Genomic DNA, 21,595 nt, shown 5'->3' with positions numbered 1-21,595 from the left:
AAGTACATGGATACATAAGGATAAAAAAAATAGAGGGATGAAAATATGAATCGAGCAAACCATAGGGACAATTTGTGATAATTTCTCAAAAATATCACAATTAGTTATGATGTCATGTTCATGTTTAGTTTTAACAACTTTCATGTCTTAACAAGTTCGTATAATCCTTGAGCTTTAGCTTAATGGTTGAAAGACCATCCCCTTGCATAAGGTCTTGTGTTCAAGCCTTGGAAGGACATAGGTATTAAGTCCCTTTATGAGAACTTGGCTTGGGTATACCCAGGTTCAAGTCTGAGGGGACAAGGTTTACCCTTATTAATCGTCGTGTCTTCAAGCGGATTAGTATGGGGTTTTCCCACATCGGGTATTTGAAATAGACATTTCTACTTCTAGGGAGATCTATAGCGCGAACCCAGTTTATATAACGTATGCTAGCCCTTCCCTTGTCGAATCACGACACGAAATTTTCAGCGAAATTCACATTTCAAGAAAAAAGAAAAAAACAAGTTCGTATAATTTGTTAAGCCAACTTTATATATAATAAATGTTAATTATGGTACCAAAGTTTTCTAGAAAATAAAGAAAATACCAAAATTTGTCTTGAAAAATAAATTAAGTCATAACTTAATAAAAAATACTTAATTTATTAAGTCATCAAACATGTTTGTTTTTTTGACTTAATAAACAAAAAACAACTGTATTGACTTAATTATTTATTCATTCAGTTACTTAATCAATTAAGTCACTTAATGGTTAAAAAAATAAATAGACCTTATTAAAAAAAATATATATATATTTTTATAGTAAAATAAAGAGTAAATGTGAAGGAATTAAATAGATTTAGATATTTATATGTAGAAAAAAGAAGGGGGTGGGGGTCCATAAATCACATGCTAACGCCCCTTGCTTGATGGATCTGGGTCCCGCATTGTTTTAGCATTCGCCGACACCCCACATTTCCCCCCACAATCAATGCCACCTTCTCCAAAATATATTTTACTATTCCTTTTTATTTTTATGATGAAACCGAAGTTTTATACTTGTAGTAATATTATTATGGGAAAAGGAATATAACGTTATTTGATATTTAAGTTTAAATGTGGAACCTTACATATAATTTTTTTAATATTTCTCCATTAATGAATAAATACTTGAACTCTATGAATTTTATGGATTAAAAAAATAATATATGAATGTTCTACATCTAATTTTAGGTACCTAACAGCCTTATATTTCCATGCCCTATTTTTATACTCTAATAATATTGTGACTTGCGTTATAACTATTTAGTTTAACGTTCACGTTGGAGGTTCACTGAAAATCAAATACATGGATTTATTTTATTTATTTATGTGCTAATTATGACTGCAATTATGTGTTTTTTAACATGCTTGATGTGTCGGTCTAACTAACAATTGACTGGTTTGAATAGTCTATACCTATGGATGCCCATGTTTTGCTTAAACCAGCAGAAATGGGCTATGGGCCAAGCCCATTTTATAGTAGAAAACAAAATTAAATAATTGTCACGATTTTATACAACAAAAATCTTGAAATGAAAATGATAAATCTTCCTAACTAAATAGTCTAAGAATTCTCCTAACACTTTAAGAAGGTGACATGTAGTATCCACTAATTTTTTTTTCTAATCTTTCCCCCTAATTTTTCCACATGTCATCATTCAATAGTTAGGAGGATTTTTAATCTATTTAGTTAGGAAAATTAATCACTTCCCATCTTTAAATGCTACATCGATTAAACAAAAGTCCTAATTTGGATGTAATAACATTGTATGAAAATCAAATACAAAAATTAAAGTTACGTATAACATCTAGAATCTACAGTAGTTAAACGTATTAAAAAATGACAATATCATTAGAAGTCGTACTATCTATTCAAATGTACAAAGCTACAAATATATATGTACAAATATCTTCCATATCACTTAATTCAAAAAAATATCTATACTACTATATAAAAGTTATGCCCCCATGTCGAAAAGTTAACATTTTTGGAACATGCAAAATTACTATTTTACCCTTAATGAATTAACTTACACAATCATTCCATTATCTTCTAAAACATATCCACTTCTCTTTAAAATCAAATAATTTTAATCAAATACGTACACCACTTGACGCATCTGTTGCCGTCACCACCATCGATGTCACCACATCACTTTCATTGTTATTACCGCCGCATTACGCGGGTACCATGCTCGTATATTATTGTATATAACTATTTCAACACATATTTTTTGTAATTATGTAAAATTATGTACAAACTTTATCTTTACTAGTACAGTAACCATGCAATGTCACAGTAGTCGTCACCACAACAATGTGATGGTGGGGCGATTGTTAGTGCCGGATGCGGTATCGAGTGGTATAAGTTATTGATGTAAAAGTCATTGATCTAAGGGTTAATAGAGAAATTTTAAAAAAATACTCGTAAATGATTGATAGTGTAATTTAATTATTAACGTTAAGTGGGTAGTGTAGATAAAGACACTTTAAGGGGTGCTATGTGTATAAATTACATAAGTTTCAACATTTTCATAAACAAAGAGTTATTCTTTTTGTAACACGAGCATAGTACCCGCGCGTTGCGACGGAATTTCATAACTACTTTTGCGGATAAACACATTATATTGGTTACATAATGTGTCAAAAATGTATTATGAGATTCCTGTCGATTGTTTTAAAACCATATAGAAAGATCAATATTAATTAAATTAGAATAAAAAATCGGTTTATTTTTATGGGTTTAATTTTTTTTTTAAGAGTAATTTCGGTTGTTAGGAATAAGATGTGTAAAATATAAAGTAAATGTAAAAGGTATTATGGGAATGAAAAATATGCTTAAACTTAATTTCAATACTCTTATAAGGGTTTATAATAAAGATTCATAATGTTAATACTTTGAACACATATGGATAGTGAAAAAAAACTGATTGTCTTATAAACATGGAATGGTGTTGGTAGTATGTTCGCCTAACAACTAGTCTTCACGAGTGAAATTAGACTAAAAAGTGTCACTACTTATGTTAGCCCCTAAAAGCTCGATATCAGTCCTTGGGAATTAACCCAACTGGATATTTAATGCCCCTTATGTCTTTCAGCCAAATGTTAGTCACGGGTCAAAACCTTTGAAAGACATATTGGGAAGTCTTTGCCAATGAGGTGGAACATAAGGGTTTTCTCTAGCATTAGCTAGTTTTCTCCAGAACGGTAGTGGGACTTCCACCGCCTGTCATGCCCTCGGATTGACTGTGCTGGTAACGTTGTCGATCTCTAACGGACGATGAAGAGACATGCCGCTGAGTCCAATCACCATTGCCGTTTAAAAAAAAGCTCGATATCAACCCTATTTACAGTTGTCTACTTTTATTAATTATAATCAGAATCATATTAGATACTTTTTTTTTTTGAAATTTTCATACGCCGTATTAGATACTTAACTTGCACTATATGCCTAGTCCTTACTACTAATATATCATCATCATTATAGTTGTACAAACCACCACTTGATGGCTTACGAAAACGTGTGTTAGGAAACTGTTAACATCTTTTGATAAATGAATTCAAACATCATAAGCTCTTGTCCCAACTTCTAATCTATCTTGGGATCCGTACATAATAAGTAAAAGTCATGATACCAATATTTCTGGACCCATAAACAGTTCCTTGGTATGTACTTCCATATCGATCATTATAGTTACGTTTCATGATGCTATATCTGTCATAATATGCGTATAATTAAGTACTCTAATAGATGTTTGTTCTATATCGTAGGATGGTTGTAGATTTGCAGTCAGTTCAGTATTTTGGATTATTGTACTTTAAAACATATATTCACTTAATAAAATCTTTGACCATCAAACAAAGAGCACCACGGTCAATGGACCAATGAGCTCATGGTCTAGTAGTACAAGGGGGAGGTGATATTTTACGTCTATGGAGATTCAGGTTCAAATCCAGGCAAAACAGCCATCATAGATTTAGTTATATATTGTATATGATATGATGAATAAAAGAGTTCAGATAAATAATTTATAAAAGACGACACTTTAATCGAACATTCTGTGACAAATTAGTACAGGTGTTAGCGTCAAACGTGTAGCATCTATACTTTGAAAAACAGCCATAATTTTAAGTTATTGCCAAGTAAAGTTATATCTTTACTTTTGACTTTCTTCTTTTTGCATTTACATAAAGGCAAATGAAGAGGAGTAATAATATGAACAAAAACAAGTAAAGAATTTCCCAAGCAGAGCCGATGTAGTTTCTGCTATGCATCAAATGCCAACTCTCCTGCTGCACATAATGCATTTGACTTGTCAACATAATTTTCAAATGCAATGCAGGGATGATTTTGACTGCACATAGACATAGTACGAGTGATGGAAAAGACAAAAACTTACCTCTGTGGCAGAATCAACCTGTTTATGTTCCATAACTTGATGTTGTTTAATAAAAAATTTCTGAGCATGTTTGTAGAGTTCAATGTCTAGACCATTCAACAAACTTATGTGCTTGAGAACAGCTTCAGAAACATGACGCCGTGCCTGCATTATACAAGATATTAACTTAAGAAAATGATAACTCCTCCTAACCAATCCTCCCAAAAAGTAAACTGCACATCATATCCAGCATTTCCATAAATGGAAACTAATATGAGTAGAAGATATGATATATGTTGTAAGTAAATTGCAAAGGATATAGCAGTAATTACATCTAATAGAAAACTGGAGATAATGCAGATACAAGTAATACAACTATAACTATTATAGAACAATACCTCTTTTGTAAAGTTTACCGGCGAGATTCTTCTGAAAGAATTAATGCGCCGCTTTGACTGAGACGACCTTAACTTAGAAACACAAGTTCCATAAGTTTCCATCAGATTTTCCACAGTCATCTAACATAGAGATAAAGTTTTCTTAGTCAACATATCACATTTTAGAGTGTGTATAAAAATGTGAAAAGAATAATGGGTATACATTTTTGTTTTGTGCTTCAACAGCTGATGTGTCGTTACCCTATTAAGCATGCAAATTAAGGCATCTTCATCACAAATTTTATAAGGAGATACATATGGGTGTTGCGGTTCATTGAAGTTTACCCGCTATTACTTACAGCTTCAGTTACTGGATTGGATGCAGCTAACTGTGAAATGACTTGTTGACCAACTAAGTTTGCAAACATGGTGGCAGATTCTCTATGGTCTTCAGTAAGTCCAACATATAGCATATCATCCAACCTTTTCTGTAAAATAAACAATCATCATTAGGTAAAACCAAATAGTCAAAGATTCATTAAAGCCGAGGGTGTAGATAAGACGAGTTGGCTTGCCAAAAAGCTTGGGAATTCCAAGCTGCTTCAGAGAGCCAGCTCGACCTAGCATGTCTCAGGCTTGGGCAACTTGGTGAGCCTGTATGAGTAGACCCTATAAATGCCAAATGTAATGTATGCTTTTACTCAACTACTGTCTACTAATGGTTGTCAATCGCAAACTTGTTGTCATTGTCTACAACTGGTTCACTTGTGATGAATTGGAAGAAAATTCTAACTTTATTTGAATCTACATGAGCTAAACCATACTTGAGTTAATGTAAAATGATGTATGTTTTTAGTCCACCACTAGTGGTTGTCACACAAACCTGTAGTTGTAATTTTCTACAATTAGTTCACTTTGTGACACATTTGCAAGGTTTGTATGGACTAATACTTCGATAACAAAAAAACTAAGTCATACTCAAACTTACTAGCCTAGATGTAGCCATACAAACTGATCCTATACGAGTCTGACCTTGTAATTACCTTTGCAACTTCAAGCACATGTTTTCCAAGTGTTTGATGGGTCATTACGCAGTGGCGCACATCATGAGCATCCCATATGTTAGAATTGTTTGTCAAACCTGCTATCTATCAGAAACAACACTTAGCTATAACAGATGCTTAAGGATTAGCCAAATGTAAGAAAAGTCACATCTTTATGTTGAAACGTAACAAAAGCTACTCATTTGATTGGTCCCAAAAACTTTGTATCCATCTAAGAAAGAGTCAGTTTGTACACAAGACTCATACCTGGAAAGTGGCACCATTGTGAACAATGTCCATAGCTACAGGGTGATTGATGAATTCGTGTAATGGCAGAACAACTTCTTCCACATTATACGGGTCATTCCCGTAAGCAAAAGGTTGACCCATTTTTTTTCTAGCATCTCTCTGTTCATTGTCATAACTTAGATAGATGCATCAAGTAATCATTATACATCACTTAAAGTTCAATCTCATTGTAGGTGTTTGACTTGGAAAACAAAATCATACCCGTTTAAAGAGTTCCTCCATCATCCAAGGAACTAAATACTTCCATGGCCAAATGTCGAGCGTGCTTACAACACCCTTCTTTAAACGCAATTTTTCAGATGTTTTCGCGGCTGAAGTCAAGTTAGTATGCACCAAAAATCTAGCTGCTACCTCTATTGAAAACTCGTAAGCACTAAAAACACGTTCAACGGGATTCCTAAGTATCGTTACCACAGAAGTTTTTTCTCTAGACAGTTTAGACATTATGCTATAGTCATCATGAGTTGCCAGTAACCGACAATTCTGTTTACTGCACAAGAACACATAACTATAAACCTTCCAGAACAAGCACAAAATTCCAAATAAACTTTAAACAAAGAAACACGAAACAAGTAACAATAACTTCAAACAAAAATAATCAAAAAAAAGAAGAAGTTAAACATACCGTGGATTGAACCGCAGTTTATCATAAGAACGTGGGCATTCTAAAGAGCTAGAGTACAATTTCTTCAAAAAGCTATAAAGTCGAGTAAAAACCAATAAAAATTATATGGGTGATGATTCTACTTCAACAAAAAGGAACATATAAGCCTCAACTGCAAGAAAGGCGGAAACTTTACCAATAGAAATAACTTCGGCCACCAGTTCTTGGCACATGAAGAAAGAATAGTAAATCCTTTAAAATGTGCCCATCATCATTGTTATTATCGGTTTGACGAGACGAAGATGCCCATTTCTCGACAATAGTCTCACAATGCTCATAATCATATGCATTACTAGAATTCGGATAAACTAAAAACCGATTGAACAGTAAGAATTAGCACTATCATTAACTAAAAATTGCGACTACTACATATATATATATATATATATATACCTTGAATAGGAAGAAGCAGCAGCAGCAGGGCTAATCTTAGAGCATCATGACCCATTCACTGAAGTTCACACTAACCAACTTGAATCAGGTCAAAAACTGCAGCAATTTTTATGAGAAAAATATACTCTTTCAGTAAGAAAACAAAAATAGCTTCAGCATTTCATATAACTGTTTTTAGTCTCAAAAACTGTAAAAAACTAAATAAGTCTAACCATATACGAGTAATACAGTTTTTGTTTGAAAAAAAAGATAGATATATACAAACACAGAGAACTCAGGGTTTATGTGACTGTACGGGGTTTGGAGTTTAATTATAGATGATTTATATATATATATATATATTACCGATGTATGAATGTATGATATTTAAATGAAGATCCGTCGATAGTCGTGGCTAATAAGGAGTAGCAGCAAAGACGGCTCAAAATCAGGTAATCAACCAAGCCCCTAACTAACCAATTAGATATCGATTACGGCCTTACGGAGCTGGAGCCTGGAGAGGTATATGCATTATTTTTTTTTTCTTTTTACGATTTCAACGATCTCTATGACTATGTTTTCTTTTTTAGTTTCGGCCTTTCGGGTTAACTTATGTAACCGACCCGCTTTACTGGATTAATGTCAAGGTCACAACCCATTTTACGGGCAGCCCAAATCCTACGGCTCTACATAGTTTGGTTCGTTTAGCTAAAAATTTTGAATCGTTTTTCGGGTTTCAGTTCAGTTCGGTTAGTTAAAAATTTTGAACCGTTAATTTCGGTTATCCGAAAAAATCAGTTAATGTCGATTTTATTTCCGGTTAACAATTTATTAAAGTCATGCTAATATAAAGTTTAAGTTCTCAATTATAATAGTCAATTTATATATTATTAATTAATTTTTCTATGTAAAATAGTTATTTAACTACATTAATATTTTGTTTTATAAAAAAATATACATTACATCTAATTTTTAATTACTTTTTTTTAACGTTATATTTATACAACGCAAGTTTCTGTTTAAGAGTATCATGATTTACTACTTAAAATGTCTTCTATGTAATACTACTAATATTTTTCATAAATATTTAAACAAAATTAACAACTTTTTTTAAAAAGAGTATATATATATAAAAGAAAATTACTTAAAATATCCAAAACTAATCATAGATTATGAAATAAAGTTAATAAAATTGTTAATATTTTAGGCAATAAATACAAAAACTTAGCAAAATAGATATGTAAATAATGTATTCATATAATATATATGTGTAAATATAAATATATATGATTATATGTAGGTATATATCAAAATTCGGTTCGGTTATCCGCGGGTAATGAATATTGAGAACCGTCACACATCAGTTTTTTTGTTTTCGGTTTTTTCGGGTTTCGAATCACGCGGTTCGGACCAGTTTTTGGGTTTTCCGGTTCATTTCTTGCACCCCTACCAAATCCCCTACCCACCCGCCACACCGGGTATATTTTCTTTTCTCAAAGAATTCAAACATATAAAGACCAATCTTATATCTTTAAATCATCACTGTGGTTATTATATATTATTATTACTCATATATATATAGATTACTCGTGTATGTTTTGAGCTTAGCTCGTTGAAACTTTTTAAAGCAAACTTCTTGACTTTTGAAAAGGCTATAGGTTCGAGTGAGTGAGTACCTTGAATTTGTTTTTTTTCTATTGTTTGCTCAATGCTCAGATATTTGTTGAACTTCTTTTTATTTTAATTTTTCTAATAATAAATGAAAGGAAATTTGTTACTTTTTGACGTGGTAATGCTTTTTAGCTTTTACCCACAAAACAAATTGAAACTTTCAAAAGCTAAACACTTTGAATATTAAATTGATTTTCAAAATCCCTATGATGTATCAAGATTTTTATTTTTTCTTGTCTTTCTGGCACACACAACACGTTCTACTCATGAATGAATGTATGTTTGTGTGAATGATTTACCAACCAACCAAGTGAAGTGACCAACCTTCATTCTACTCTTGTATGTATGTATGTATGCGTGTAGTGTATGAATGATTTACCCACCCAACTTGATGTAGACATGAATATATGCAAAGTAAAGTGGTAATTGTTAAATGATTAAAAGAAAGGGAAAGATTAATAAATTATACCCCAAATGGAGTTCCTTCAGTTAAATCACTTGGGATGTTAACTTTGAACTATCAATGGAATGGAATCTGGATGTTTTTAGGAAACATAGGACGCAAAGTCATATAAATGCAAAAGAAATACACCCTCACAAGTCACAAACATATATTGTCTTCTTCAGCTAAAATCGTCGGAACAATTGTGTCCGAGAAGCTGTGTACACATACTTTCTACAAGCAACCCACTGTTACATAAACATCAATATTAAGTTCATTATGGAAAAAGGTTAATTATAGCTTCTTGTGATCAGTTTTCTATTTTGAAACTTGATCCAACGAAATTGTACATGATGTTACAATATTGTCAACACACCATATGGGTTCCGGACTAATGAACTTGTATGTTTTTTGATCATGGATTTGCCCAAACAGCTTTAGAGACATCTAGATAGCTCATACGACATGCTCCAAGTAGATGCTCTGGAAGCTCATCACGTGTGTTTGCCTACACAAGTTGCATAAATAATTACTACCTTAGAGACTGACCAGCATAAACCTTTACTAAAACTTTATATCATTCTATATATAGGAAACACAAGCGAGTGATGCATATATTAGTGGCGATTTTCATAGATTTACTTAGAAGTTTATGTACCTGTATTACAAATGCTACTTCGATTATCAAACTAGTAAAGCAACTGAAAGTCTTGCCAGCTATCAACCTTGCAGCTGCTGATGAACCAACATCAATGTCCATCTATAACAACGGTCAGATTCAATTCCGTAAAAACATAACTCAAGGTGATGCTTTAATATTACCAAAACATTATGTTGCTGATTTTTTGTGTGATATATATACAGGAAAAATAATGTTATACCAATAAAATATACAAGTACCAATATTTCGGACCACATAGAAGCCAAAGTTAAGTTGTTTAGCTATTTACCTCCAAATAGTTTGCCCCACGAATGTAGTTGATTGTAAGCATATTACCAATCAAAGTGGGTATGCGAATAGTTTGCTTAAGAACCCATGGACCCTGTAAAAGGAATTTGCACATGAAACACATCACAAAGTTGATTGTTTCATCATACAGTACTAATTAAGAAACTTGATATTTTAAGCATAAATTTAGACTCAAACTTAAAACTACATCTAAGAAAGATATTTACAAATGAAGTCTACTCACCTCAGCTACATTAGGGATGATCTTTAATCTTGAATTTCTAAATGCATCGTCTCCTTCTATAAATCTCTCTAACAAAGGTACATCTTTGATTGGGGTACATGTCGTATAGTAGAAAGCAAGATTATAAGTTGTCGAACCTGGGACCTGATATATCATAAGAATTATTGTACTCGTAAATAACTTCAGTATGGACTGCTACAACCTTTTTGACTCTTCTTGTATATGCTTATTAAAACAAACATTGTTACCTGAAAGTTAGCAATAATGAAGAATTCTGGGCGACCATCAGCTGCATATTTCTGCAGAATGAATGTTTTAAATGTTATCGATTTGAAGTCATATGAGAACTTGTTGTGTAAAAACAAGAGAGACCAACTTGAACGATGTTCCCAGGTCGACTAGCAAGGTGATCTTCTCTCTTGTTGGATTTCAGCCAGTCAACTGCAACAGTTTGCAACAACGTACTCTCTGCAGGAATCTGAAAGTTCCAATATAAAGAAAATGAATAACTATACACACCTCATGAAAATAACAACATTCAACACACACTACATAGTTAAAAAAAATATGAATAATTTTCTTTAGTGTTAATTACCTTTTAATAATGACAATGTGTATATTTGAGTAAATATTAGTCTGAATAATGTCTGAAAAACATAATAATGAAAGTTCACCTTCTTACGGTCCTCCAAAAAGGTTTCTCCCCGAATTTGAAAAACAGACGGTTTGGGTGCTGACCAACTATTAGGGAGAATACCAGCTGCTTCATCTTTTGGAAGAGTGATCATGTAGTTATATGAGAGACATTCGTCCCGCACAATTTTCTCCATGTCTGTACAACCTTTTCTCTGCACTGCAGCAGTTACTGATCTAGTATCTAGGCTCAATTCACATACAAAATCATTCTTGTTTTTTGATATAGTATTAACATCACATAAATCCTGTGAAAAAAATGGGAATAAGGAATTGGTAAACTCATATGGTAAAGCTCAAAGTGATAAGAACAAAAACTGCATTAAACAAACATCAATTACCCAACCTGAGAAAGGATTTCATAACCATTTTTAGCAGCCCAATCATCTTCTGATCCATCAGCAAACAAAGGTTCTGAGAAATCAAAAAATTCATCCGACTGATCATCAATTTCCATGAGGTCTATGTGATCTGAAGGATCTTGAGCCAATCCACTCACTAACTGCTCTGTATTTTCATTTAGCTTGCTTAAGGAACTAACTTTCTCCAGCTTCCGTGAAGAGAATTCAGGCAATAAGTAATCGGCCAAGTTTGTTTTGAAAAGTTCTCTCAAAGCTACAAAAACATACAATGATTCAGTATATAGAAATGGAAGTGAAACCAAAACAAAAATGTAAATATGGTTCTTGGGTAAAAATGGCAACCTGACAGTCTCTCAAGCATGCGAATTGTGAGACATTGAGAAGAAGATTTTTGTAGATAAGGTCTCCAAGATTTCCAATCGATTGCAAGCACGTGTCTTACAACTGATTGTTTATACTGATTCCCAGGAGATATCACATAGCCTCCACCTGTAAAAGTACCAGGTCATACCATAACTTCATCTTTGATAATGGAACATGTAATTGGAAATTCCCATCATAACTTACATTTAACCCGAGCACGAACAAAGCCCTTCTTTGGTGGGCATTTGTTGTGAGGTACAGAATGATAGAATATAACTGCAAATAAACATATAAGATGATTTTCATTTCTAAGTTTATAGAACTTGAACATGAATTATCTAAAAATCGAGATGTTGAAACAAAGATTTTCCTACTATATGTTCCATTCTCTTCCCTCCTCCAATAGCGATGCAATAGTAAGTCCCTTCGTTTCATACACCTGCAAAAATAATAAGATTGATGTAACAATAACATTCGTGAGGTCTATGGACTCATATTGAGGAAGCATATATAATATAATGAGTGATTCGTACCAAGGCAACCAATCACGATTTAATTGCTTGTGAATAATATCGGTGTGGATATCTATGGTTTCAATCACGCTACCCTTCTGAAAACAAAAGTCCCATCTACAATAAATTAAGCATGGTGATAAATCATTATATCTATAAGAATCTAACTTTTCTTCACATATTGGTTTAGATCACCAAAAAATCGGATGAGTCATATTTAGGAGCAATGGTTTATCCTTACTGTGATCTTGAAGCACCAAGAGACATAAGCGTCTGGAAAACAACATCTGGACTTTCTTCTATCACGCTAACAGCTGCTAATGCATGATGGTTTATCTACAACACAAAAGATGCACGTATAACCTTGAAGGCAACCTAATTTTTGGTTTCAATTAAGCATGATACCAACCTTATTGTGACTTTCTTGATCGTTTGCTTGCTTAAATAGTCTGAGACCTGAAACAAGGAACAAAATTTTAAGTATGGAACTCTGACTTTAAAAAAGGAAACAATATCGTGAGCTTGATGATTACCGTTGTGACAATCAAAGATTGTCCAGTATGATGGCTCATTAATTTCACTAGTTTTGGGATCCATGATCGAGGCTAAAGAGAGAATTCCATCGACATCTTTTTTATCACACACTCTGCTAGAAAACTTAGAACTGCACATCACAATAAACTACTTAATACGTATCGTCAATCATATTATCATTAGTACAAATTTATTATCAAGTAAAAACATAAAAGATATTATGGATCAGAAATAAGGCAGCTACAGTTTTTCATACCTAAACAAATCTGTAATATTTCCTGGTTTTTCATATACCTGCATTTTATTAAAACACGTACGTTAGCCATCAGTCATAGAAATTGATAGCAGTTTTCGTGTTAAGAAGAATGCACCTTTTGAGATAATTCTTGGAACGATTTGATCCACTTTGCAGCTTCTTCTGGATTTCTTGCCCCTAACTACAGAATAAATGATGTAATTATTAATTTAACATATTGTATGCAATTTGGTAGTTAATATTGCTTTAATTGGTGTACGTAAAAGGATTATGTAGTACCTTCACATGAACATCATAGTTTGAGGTGTCACAGAGGGTGAAAACAAAGAAGACCTGATCGAATAAGAAGTTGTAAAACAAATCATCGATCTTTAGCAAAATATATAAACATGATAATGATTCCTCATGAAGTACGTATTCTATACCTTTCCTCGAATACATTTCCTCCCATTATCGATTACATGAATGCTAGAGTCCACAACTGCACTTCTAACTGGATCCTGATATATATATATATATATGAGTAACCAAATGCTTATTGTTTTTGTTTTTATTTTTTATGTATGTATAATATAATGTAGCATGGAATCATAGCAGTAAACATGAGCTCCTTAATTATTTAGTGTTTATAAACATATCTAAAGCATCAATCTAAATCTGTTTTGAAGAAATGGACCATTCATATATAAACTTCTTGAATCTGTTAAATCAAAAAATATATATTGTATGTTATGTAAGTGTAAACAACATTGTTACTGAGAAAAACCGCTATATGTTTAAAGATCGTTTTTATTTTTGAAAGGTAGTAAAGCATAAATGGCTAAAACCCTCCACGCAGATATGATGCGTCCACGCCAATTTGACTCCTGGCCCTAAAGGGTTTGCTCCCAAGTGTTAGATGAGGATAACATTGTTAAGGCGCCTCACCACATTTACATGTGGCAGGATTCGAACCTGAGACCCCCTAGGAGGAAAACACATTGTGGAAAACCCCTGACCACTGGCCTAACACCCCAATACCAAACCTAAAGACAAAATGACATATCTCCGTATTTGAACTGGTGATTTTTAATCAAATTGGTCCGCACACAATGAATTTTTGCAAGATATATTATATATAGTATTATAGTATAATATTTCATCTTAATTGAGATGTTAGCCTAGTGGTCAGAGGGTTTTGCACAATAAGGTTTCTTTCTGATCTCAGGTTCGGATCTCGCGACATGCAAATGTAGTGAAGGGGCCTTCGTAATATTATATTCATCTAACACATGTGGAGCAAACCTTTTCTGACATTGTCAGAAGTCAAACAGCGTAAGCACATCCGCGTGAAGATGTTAACCATTTATCTATTGCTGGCTTTTAAAAAAAAAGAATGGACTTGTTTACTTACTACTTTAAATTCAACCGGAGTTTTCCATCTTAATTAATTGCGTATATAATGTTGTAGGTATAAAGTAATATATTTAATTACTTTGGTAAAACTTCTATTATTTAGAGATAGACATACCAACATATTAAAAGTCACATTACGAAAATTTTCACACGTAACACCTACAAAGCCAAGACGTGTTAGTTTCATAGTTTGGGTTTGGGTTTCCAAATAAATATAATATTCAAAGGAAATTACGACCCGATGTCCCTATAGCATGTGCACTACGGACAACTTTCATTTTCGTGGTCCCAAAGACTACTTTTATGGGTTTAAGGTATTAAAGTTAAAGTAGAAGTTGTAAAGGTATGATTAATTTGGATTTTATAAAAGGCCAGTCATACAATATACCAAACATGTATAAGTTACATATATCTATATCTATATCTATATACGTAATAAAACAATAGTTATCTTGACTTTTTAAAGTCATCCACCTCAAATTAAAATTATCTCTAAACATGTCACATAGGATTTATCCTACTTGGCACCTCCATATTTTTTTCACACTAATAGATTTTCATTAAATAATATAATATAATTATACACATATTTTAAATATGGCATATAGAAAAAGCATATATATATATATATATAAAATTTATATTTATATAAATCAAACATATATAAAAAATCACGACTAACCTTGCATGACATTTTTTAACTTTTTTATTTTAATTATAAACACTTCATAATTCATGACTCATAATCCATGATATTTTGTTACCTTTTCTTTCTTTTTCTTTTTCTTTTTCATTTTCTATTTACTATATACACTTCATAATCGAACTATATATATTACGTTCAACACGTACACCTCAAATTACATAGCCCTTTATAATAATCTATCTATACATAATGTATATTATGTTTCACAGTTTTCTTCGTTGTTAATTTATCATAATCATGAAGTATTTTTCAATTGGTTTTTAATTTATAAAGTTATTCTTAATAATCTATTTATACATATATTATGTTTCACAATTTTCTTCGTTGTTAAGTTATCATAATCATGAAGTATTTTTTAATTGGTTTTTAATTTATAAAGTTATTCTTCTGCCGTATACCAATCTATATATATATATTAAAACAGCAAAAATTCTAGCCTTTTAAACCCTTCTTTCAACCTAAAGCTAGCTTTAAACATTGCCACATATGATTGTATCCTACGTGGCATCTACATACTTTTTTTATAATATTTATCTTATAACCTCTATTTATTCTCAAACCAATGTAATTTATTTTATTAAATATAATATAAAATATTAAATCAAAACTATATACACAAAATTATAAAAAAAACTCAAAACCCATATCAAGATATACGAAGACGTCAAATACATCTATTAATTTGGCAATGATATTTGACATAAATAATATTATTTATTAAAATATATACAACTTTGAAGACTATATCAAATTTTAAAATTTATTTAAAAATATTATTAGGTTATACAAGACCAAATAATTTTGTTATTTCTTCTTCGTTCTCTTGGCGGAAACCTTAACCAAAATTGGTTATTCTAGCCACAAAAAATGTCTATTTTATAATGATAATAGTAGTTATTTTGAGTTTTACGAATGAATTTCTTGATTGTTGGAGATAAAATACTTTATTTCCTAATTGTGTTTAGGTTTATTTTTTCCCATCACTACATAAGGCTTTTTCTCCATCTTTTCAGCATAACTGAAAACAAAAACTATAATGATTTTCTCTTATTTATCTTATTAGTTTTTTACTTATTCGTATTGTATTTATGTGTATTTTATATGACTAAATTTTTGTCATGTTTAGTTTTTTTACTTTGTATATATTATTTCGTTTGATGAATATATAGATATCATGCTACATTATCGATTTACATTTGATTTGTTGATGATATCAAAATATATTAAGTTAAATGTTGGTGTGTAATCACTATAGTAGGTTTAGTGACTGTGATATCGACATGTCAGAAAAGACAATAGATGACCAGAGTAATAAAGGAATTAACCATTAACTATAACATAATCAATTTCAACATAATAAGCCTATAGAATAGCTATTTATTAATACATAAAATAACCTTTTTAACTAGTCGCGCATCGCGCGGGGTAAAATATCTAGTATATATATATAACTATAACTATATATAAGACTATATTTGGCCTACAATGTTTAGGCGAACGTCAAATATATGTCTACGTGGCGTATAGGATGTGGTTAGGGACTTAGAGGCAAGAGTGTAGAGATGATGCTTGACTCTTTGGTTGGTTTTTTGTTTTTTTTAGCCAATAAGAAATTGTCATGTGTTTTCAAAAAAAGCTAGCCAGATTTTGCCAAAACCGACCCAGAAGTGGTGGTGTAGTGCAGTGCAACAAAACTAATCAAAACTTACCAAAGTGCCAATATTGAAAAATATATAAAAGTGACCGGAAAATATATAAAAGTGACAAGGTTGTCGGAAAATATATAAAAGTCGCCATTTTTTAATATAAAATATATATATATATATATACTTGGGCTCAGAATTTGGGAGTAGGGAATCCAAAAATCGAAGACGCCATGTCTGCCAACCAGAATATTTACCCCGTCATTTTACCCCTGGATCATCTGAGTCCCATTTTTACAAACATTTTGTATCATCATCGCCCATCTAACGTAACACCGACAACCTAATTGTTCAACGATATCATCATCGACACAATACTACTTTTCCGGCTACCTATTGTTTTAATGGAACAAAAGACGACAACACTATCAGGGAAAAATTCGGCAACGCTACCGCTAAGTTAACACTACCAAGCTAATCACAAACATGTAATTAACGGCAATGTAAATAAGATAAATATACATATAATCAAGCATAAGCAGCAACAGTTAACCGGAAAACACACAAAAAAAACTCGCTGGAAAACCGTATAAACAGGAAACCCCAAAAGGAGTCACCGGAAAACCGAAGCACCACCACCAGAAACCCCAAAAGGAGCCACTTGATCACATGTACCAACCCATTAAACTAGAAACCCCAAAAATGAGTCACCGGAAAACCGATTAAGCCAGAAACTCCAAAAAAAGGGTCACCGGAAAAGTAGCCAAAGAGTCAATGAAATGTGTCAATTGCACCCTTGCCAAAGCCAAACAACTATTTGGCCGTAAAAAGTGAACATTTCTGGCCGACGGCCACCGGAAACCCCAAAAAAGGGTTTCAGATCTCATCGGAATAAGGGTATTGCACGTTAGGAGCATCGACAAGTTTTTCCGGCATGGATTCCGGCAATAGAAGCCAAGAAAACCAAAGTATTAGCCTCAAAATCAAAAACCCCCAAATGATAATATTAGGTTTCCGGTGAAAGGGTTTTTGGCACAAGAACAAAAAAAAAACGGTCACATAGCACGTTCCCAACGTTTACAAGGATCGGCTAAATGTGGCCGATATATATAGCCGATCAAACTTGTCAATGCTTGTCGATACATATTTTATTAAAAAGCCAAAGAACCGATGCTTGCCCAAAAAAAAAACCGAACAAACTGGCCAACTACACCATTGCCCCTTAGGTGACCACTTATACACCAATTATGGTGTACATGGAGTATGAAATATGGAACTCCTTCAAACTGTTTCTAGTTTAACTCACTACAAACAATATTGCATTTGTTTACACTTTTAGGTGAGTGTGAACAAATTAAAAATTTTGTCACGCTTTTTAGTGTGTAGAAATATATTGAATTAAAAGTGTATGGAAATTTCTCTACACTAAAAAGTGTGTATAAATAAAAGTTCACACTTTTTAGTGTGAACTTTCATAGTTATTTTGTCACACCTCATAGTTACCGTGGACAAATGGAGTGTGACAAAATAATTATGAAAGTTTACACTAAAAAGTGTTTACTTTTATTTCTACACACTTTTTAGTGTGGAGAAATTTCCACACACTTTTAATTCAATATATTTCTACACACTAAAAAGCGTGACAAAATTTTTAATTTGTTCACACTCACCTAAAAATGTGAACAAATGCAATATGATTTGTAGTGATTGGGATCTTATAAAAATCATAAGCTTTAAAAAATTTATTTAGCCAAACAAACATAATAAGTTTGAGTTTATAAACTAGTTTTCAAACACACACGTAGTGTTGTACTAATATAACTAACACGCAACACTACCTATAACATTATCAGAGACTCGGAGTTAAAATAATAATAATAATAATAACATTATCCATAATGTTATTGAATTGAAATTAATTTATATATATACCCTTTAATTTTAAAAGTAGCTACATTACTCATTTTATAATAAATAACCTACACTACTAGTTGCGTCAATCAGTCGCCACCACCTCTACCTTCACCGTTATCATCTCGTCACCGCTACCACTAGATGGTACGGGTATTCCTCTGTTAAAAAAAATGAGAACAGGAATAGGTGTAATGAAAACTTATGTACGATAGTTTATCGAATGAAACACCAATCATTTGGGGTTTTATATAGCTGTTAGAGTTTTTCTTTTTAACACTTCGTTTTATTGCTTTTTTTCTAATTTTATTGATGACTTGTGTTTTCCATATTTGTTAAAAAAATTTTGACGTAAACGCCTATCTTTTAATTAATACTCCATCTTTATAACCAAACCGAAATCCATAGGATATGATGTAGATGATCATGGATATGCAATATAGTTAAGGATAAAGTTTGCACTTTGCAGCTCAAGTTAGTTGATATAGTGGCGAAATCAGAGGCAGTACCAAGAACATTTCGTGAGAAGAAAAAAATCAAAACTAGCTACTTATACGGTAAGTTGGTAAAAGAAACAAATCTTTTTTTTTTGAACGGCACAAATCATATTAAGTGTCTTTGATACCATACTATCCTTGTGTGTGTGTCGGGTATAAAAAGTTTAGGGTGGGCATTATCCCCTAAATTTGAGATAACAAACAAAATAACTGGATATAATCCATTTTTGAAGGCACGTAATCGCTTTCAGATTGAATCAATTTGACGGTTCACCCAAACTGTTCAAGCGGATACAATCAAAGATTAAAAACGTTTTGTGTGTATGAGTTTGAGAGAAGAACCAGAAAGAAAAACGAAAAATAATCAAAATGTGTTACGGGATTTCTTTTTATCAACAAGAAACTGCCTTGGCAGTTATTGCTAGGAATTTCGAATTCCCATATCTGGTCCCTCAAGCTCAACCCCAGCCAGGGGCTCTGCCCCTTGGACCCCGCTCCCAGGGGCGCTGCCCCCGGACCCCCGTACCTTAGGGGTAAGGTCATAATTATTTCAAATAGGCATGCACTCCGTACCTCCAATCCTAAATGATGTATTATTATGACGTTACTGATCAAACAAGTTAAACTCAATTACACTAAAATATCCAACACTCCCCGTTCGTACCGCCTCCGGGAGAAATTAGGGTCGTGCGGGAATATGCATGAATCACATGATTTTTTTTATTTTTTTTTAATATACATTTTGTGATTTTTTTTGTTTGTTTTTCTTATAAAATGTATTGACTTTAAGAAAAATCAAAAATGCACCTGGCCTATATCGACCCATAAACATGGACCATTGAGTGGCTTGGCCTGGTTTTCGGCATGCTTCTTCAAAGTGGTTTAATATGGCAGGGAAGGGAAGGTGAAGTCGGATTTTGCTTTTATTTTTTGAATAATCTATCATGTCACGGAATCTAATTTTTGTTATGGTTATTAAAGTAAAAGAACGAATTTAGTGTGTGATGCAGATATAACATATTTTTTCATAGTGTAGTTTTACGTACCAAGTTGTTTAGGATGCTCTAATTAAATGGTTTTTAAAACTAATTAATCTAGAAAGTAAATATGATTAGCATAACCTTAAATTTCCGTCTTTAATTTTAACTTAGCAACAGTTAAGATCATTATTGTAGTACGTGTTTCTCCATAGGGGGAAGAAGAGAATGATTATATATAGGACATAATTATTATAAAAAAGAAGCTAGAGTTTATTAATTACCTTGTTGTTGTAGGAAAGGGAGATGGATGATGATTTGAAACTCATAAAACGATGTTGTTGATCAAGAACGTAATAAAGCTTTCTTGAATAACATTTGAAACCGGCGATACTATTTGTATTAGACCGAATGGTATACAACCAACCTTCCATCGTAATACTTGCTTCATCATTATCACCCATTTTCATCAATCAGTTAGTTGCACCTACTCCTTAATTTTTATCTATATATCTCAATATCTCATACAAATTAAGATATAGATAGATAGATAGAAAATGAAAAGACATATAGGAGTAGTACAATAAGAAGAAATGAAATGAAATAAATATATATATGGGGTGGTTAAGTTGCATGATCGATCGAGTGAACCCCCGCGGGGTCCAAGATAGGGGTGATATAACTTGTGAGCGGGAAGCAATTAGTGACTGGATCATGGGCCCATTCTCCATGGACATGAATGAAAAGGTTGTTTGGATTTGTATATAGACTGCAGTCGGTTTTTCCTATCTATCTATATAGCCTAGCTAGCTTTCTAATGTTTTTCAATAATGCATGGTAATAGTAATATTTTTGAAAATATCCTGCCCCATATATATATATATATATATATACCTCTATATCTAACCCAATGTGTAATTTCTCTTGACGAGAGAAATACATACACATAGCTTTGGTAGTTAGAGGGCACAAGACGTACATTTTAAGTTTAGACTTTCATATTTAAAAAGTTTCTTAAATAAAGTGGTCAGGAAAGCAATTCGAGAAAGTCAGTCAACGGATATCCTGTTTATATCGCATACATCTTAGTAAAAAATTTATATTTAATTTTTTGAATAACCTCATCAAGAAAAAATAATTATTGTCATCTTTAATTACCAAATAACTTCAACCGAATAATCTATTATGTTGGCTGTTTATACGAAGTTCTATACATGTGGCTTGTTACAACTTGATGTCTAATTGCAATTTGAATTAAAATGAGCAGCAAAGT

The 21,595-nt window shown here is 32.3% G+C and overlaps 2 protein-coding genes across 5 annotated transcripts; both read right to left on the bottom strand.

Moving 5' to 3' along the window:
* Window positions 1-4,023: 4,023 nt before the first annotated feature.
* Window positions 4,024-7,749, bottom strand: LOC122604013 (protein-tyrosine sulfotransferase). 3 transcript variants are annotated; one of them, XM_043776897.1, is made up of 12 exons: window positions 7,534-7,749; window positions 7,189-7,284; window positions 6,932-7,103; window positions 6,757-6,828; window positions 6,333-6,621; window positions 6,090-6,230; window positions 5,823-5,927; window positions 5,139-5,267; window positions 5,003-5,041; window positions 4,801-4,920; window positions 4,424-4,567; window positions 4,024-4,313 (listed from the first exon to the last, which is right to left on the bottom strand). In XM_043776897.1, the coding sequence occupies exons 2-12, from the start codon at window positions 7,241-7,243 to the stop codon at window positions 4,173-4,175; spliced, it is 1,407 nt and encodes a 468-aa protein (XP_043632832.1). In that variant the 5' UTR covers window positions 7,244-7,284; window positions 7,534-7,749; the 3' UTR covers window positions 4,024-4,172. The 3 variants fall into 3 exon arrangements, with proteins under 3 accessions (XP_043632832.1, XP_043632831.1, XP_043632833.1); XM_043776896.1 differs by having other exon boundaries at window positions 4,024-4,316; window positions 7,534-7,748; XM_043776898.1 differs by lacking the exon at window positions 5,003-5,041 and having other exon boundaries at window positions 4,024-4,316; window positions 7,534-7,748.
* A 1,661-nt stretch (window positions 7,750-9,410) lies between these two features.
* On the bottom strand, window positions 9,411-20,883 carry LOC122605519 (protein ENHANCED DISEASE RESISTANCE 2-like). Of its 2 annotated transcripts, none has more exons than XM_043778474.1 (20): window positions 20,607-20,883; window positions 13,619-13,693; window positions 13,473-13,526; window positions 13,309-13,374; window positions 13,194-13,231; window positions 12,937-13,067; window positions 12,813-12,859; window positions 12,645-12,739; window positions 12,425-12,520; window positions 12,266-12,330; window positions 12,096-12,167; window positions 11,871-12,017; window positions 11,513-11,781; window positions 11,148-11,414; window positions 10,850-10,951; window positions 10,722-10,772; window positions 10,474-10,617; window positions 10,231-10,323; window positions 9,939-10,040; window positions 9,411-9,788 (listed from the first exon to the last, which is right to left on the bottom strand). In XM_043778474.1, exons 1-20 carry the CDS (start codon window positions 20,790-20,792, stop codon window positions 9,696-9,698), a joined length of 2,193 nt encoding a protein of 730 aa, XP_043634409.1. In that variant the 5' UTR covers window positions 20,793-20,883; the 3' UTR covers window positions 9,411-9,695. The 2 variants fall into 2 exon arrangements, with proteins under 2 accessions (XP_043634409.1, XP_043634410.1); XM_043778475.1 differs by lacking the exon at window positions 20,607-20,883 and adding an exon at window positions 14,148-14,191.
* Window positions 20,884-21,595: the final 712 nt, after the last annotated feature.

The sequence above is a fragment of the Erigeron canadensis genome, chromosome 6, assembly GCF_010389155.1.
Source record: "Erigeron canadensis isolate Cc75 chromosome 6, C_canadensis_v1, whole genome shotgun sequence".
Taxonomy (NCBI): domain Eukaryota; kingdom Viridiplantae; phylum Streptophyta; class Magnoliopsida; order Asterales; family Asteraceae; genus Erigeron; species Erigeron canadensis.
The sequence above is the reverse complement of the archived record's forward strand: the minus strand, read 5'-3'. Positions and strand labels throughout refer to the sequence as shown.

Excerpts from the sequence above, each read along its gene's own strand:
- LOC122604013 (XM_043776896.1), bottom strand. The coding sequence starts at position 7,243 with ATGGGTCATGATGCTCTAAGATTAGCCCTGCTGCTGCTGCTTCTTCCT. Across the intron at positions 4,568-4,800 it reads CGGTAAACTTTACAAAAGAG|GCACGGCGTCATGTTTCTGA; the intron begins GTATTGTTCTAT and ends TGTATAATGCAG. Across the intron at positions 4,317-4,423 it reads AGGTTGATTCTGCCACAGAG|CAGGAGAGTTGGCATTTGAT; the intron begins GTAAGTTTTTGT and ends CATTATGTGCAG.
- LOC122605519 (XM_043778474.1), bottom strand. The coding sequence starts at position 20,792 with ATGAAAATGGGTGATAATGATGAAGCAAGTATTACGATGGAAGGTTGG. Across the intron at positions 11,782-11,870 it reads CATGCTTGAGAGACTGTCAG|CTTTGAGAGAACTTTTCAAA; the intron begins GTTGCCATTTTT and ends ATGTTTTTGTAG. Across the intron at positions 10,773-10,849 it reads GACCTGGGAACATCGTTCAA|AAATATGCAGCTGATGGTCG; the intron begins GTTGGTCTCTCT and ends TTCATTCTGCAG.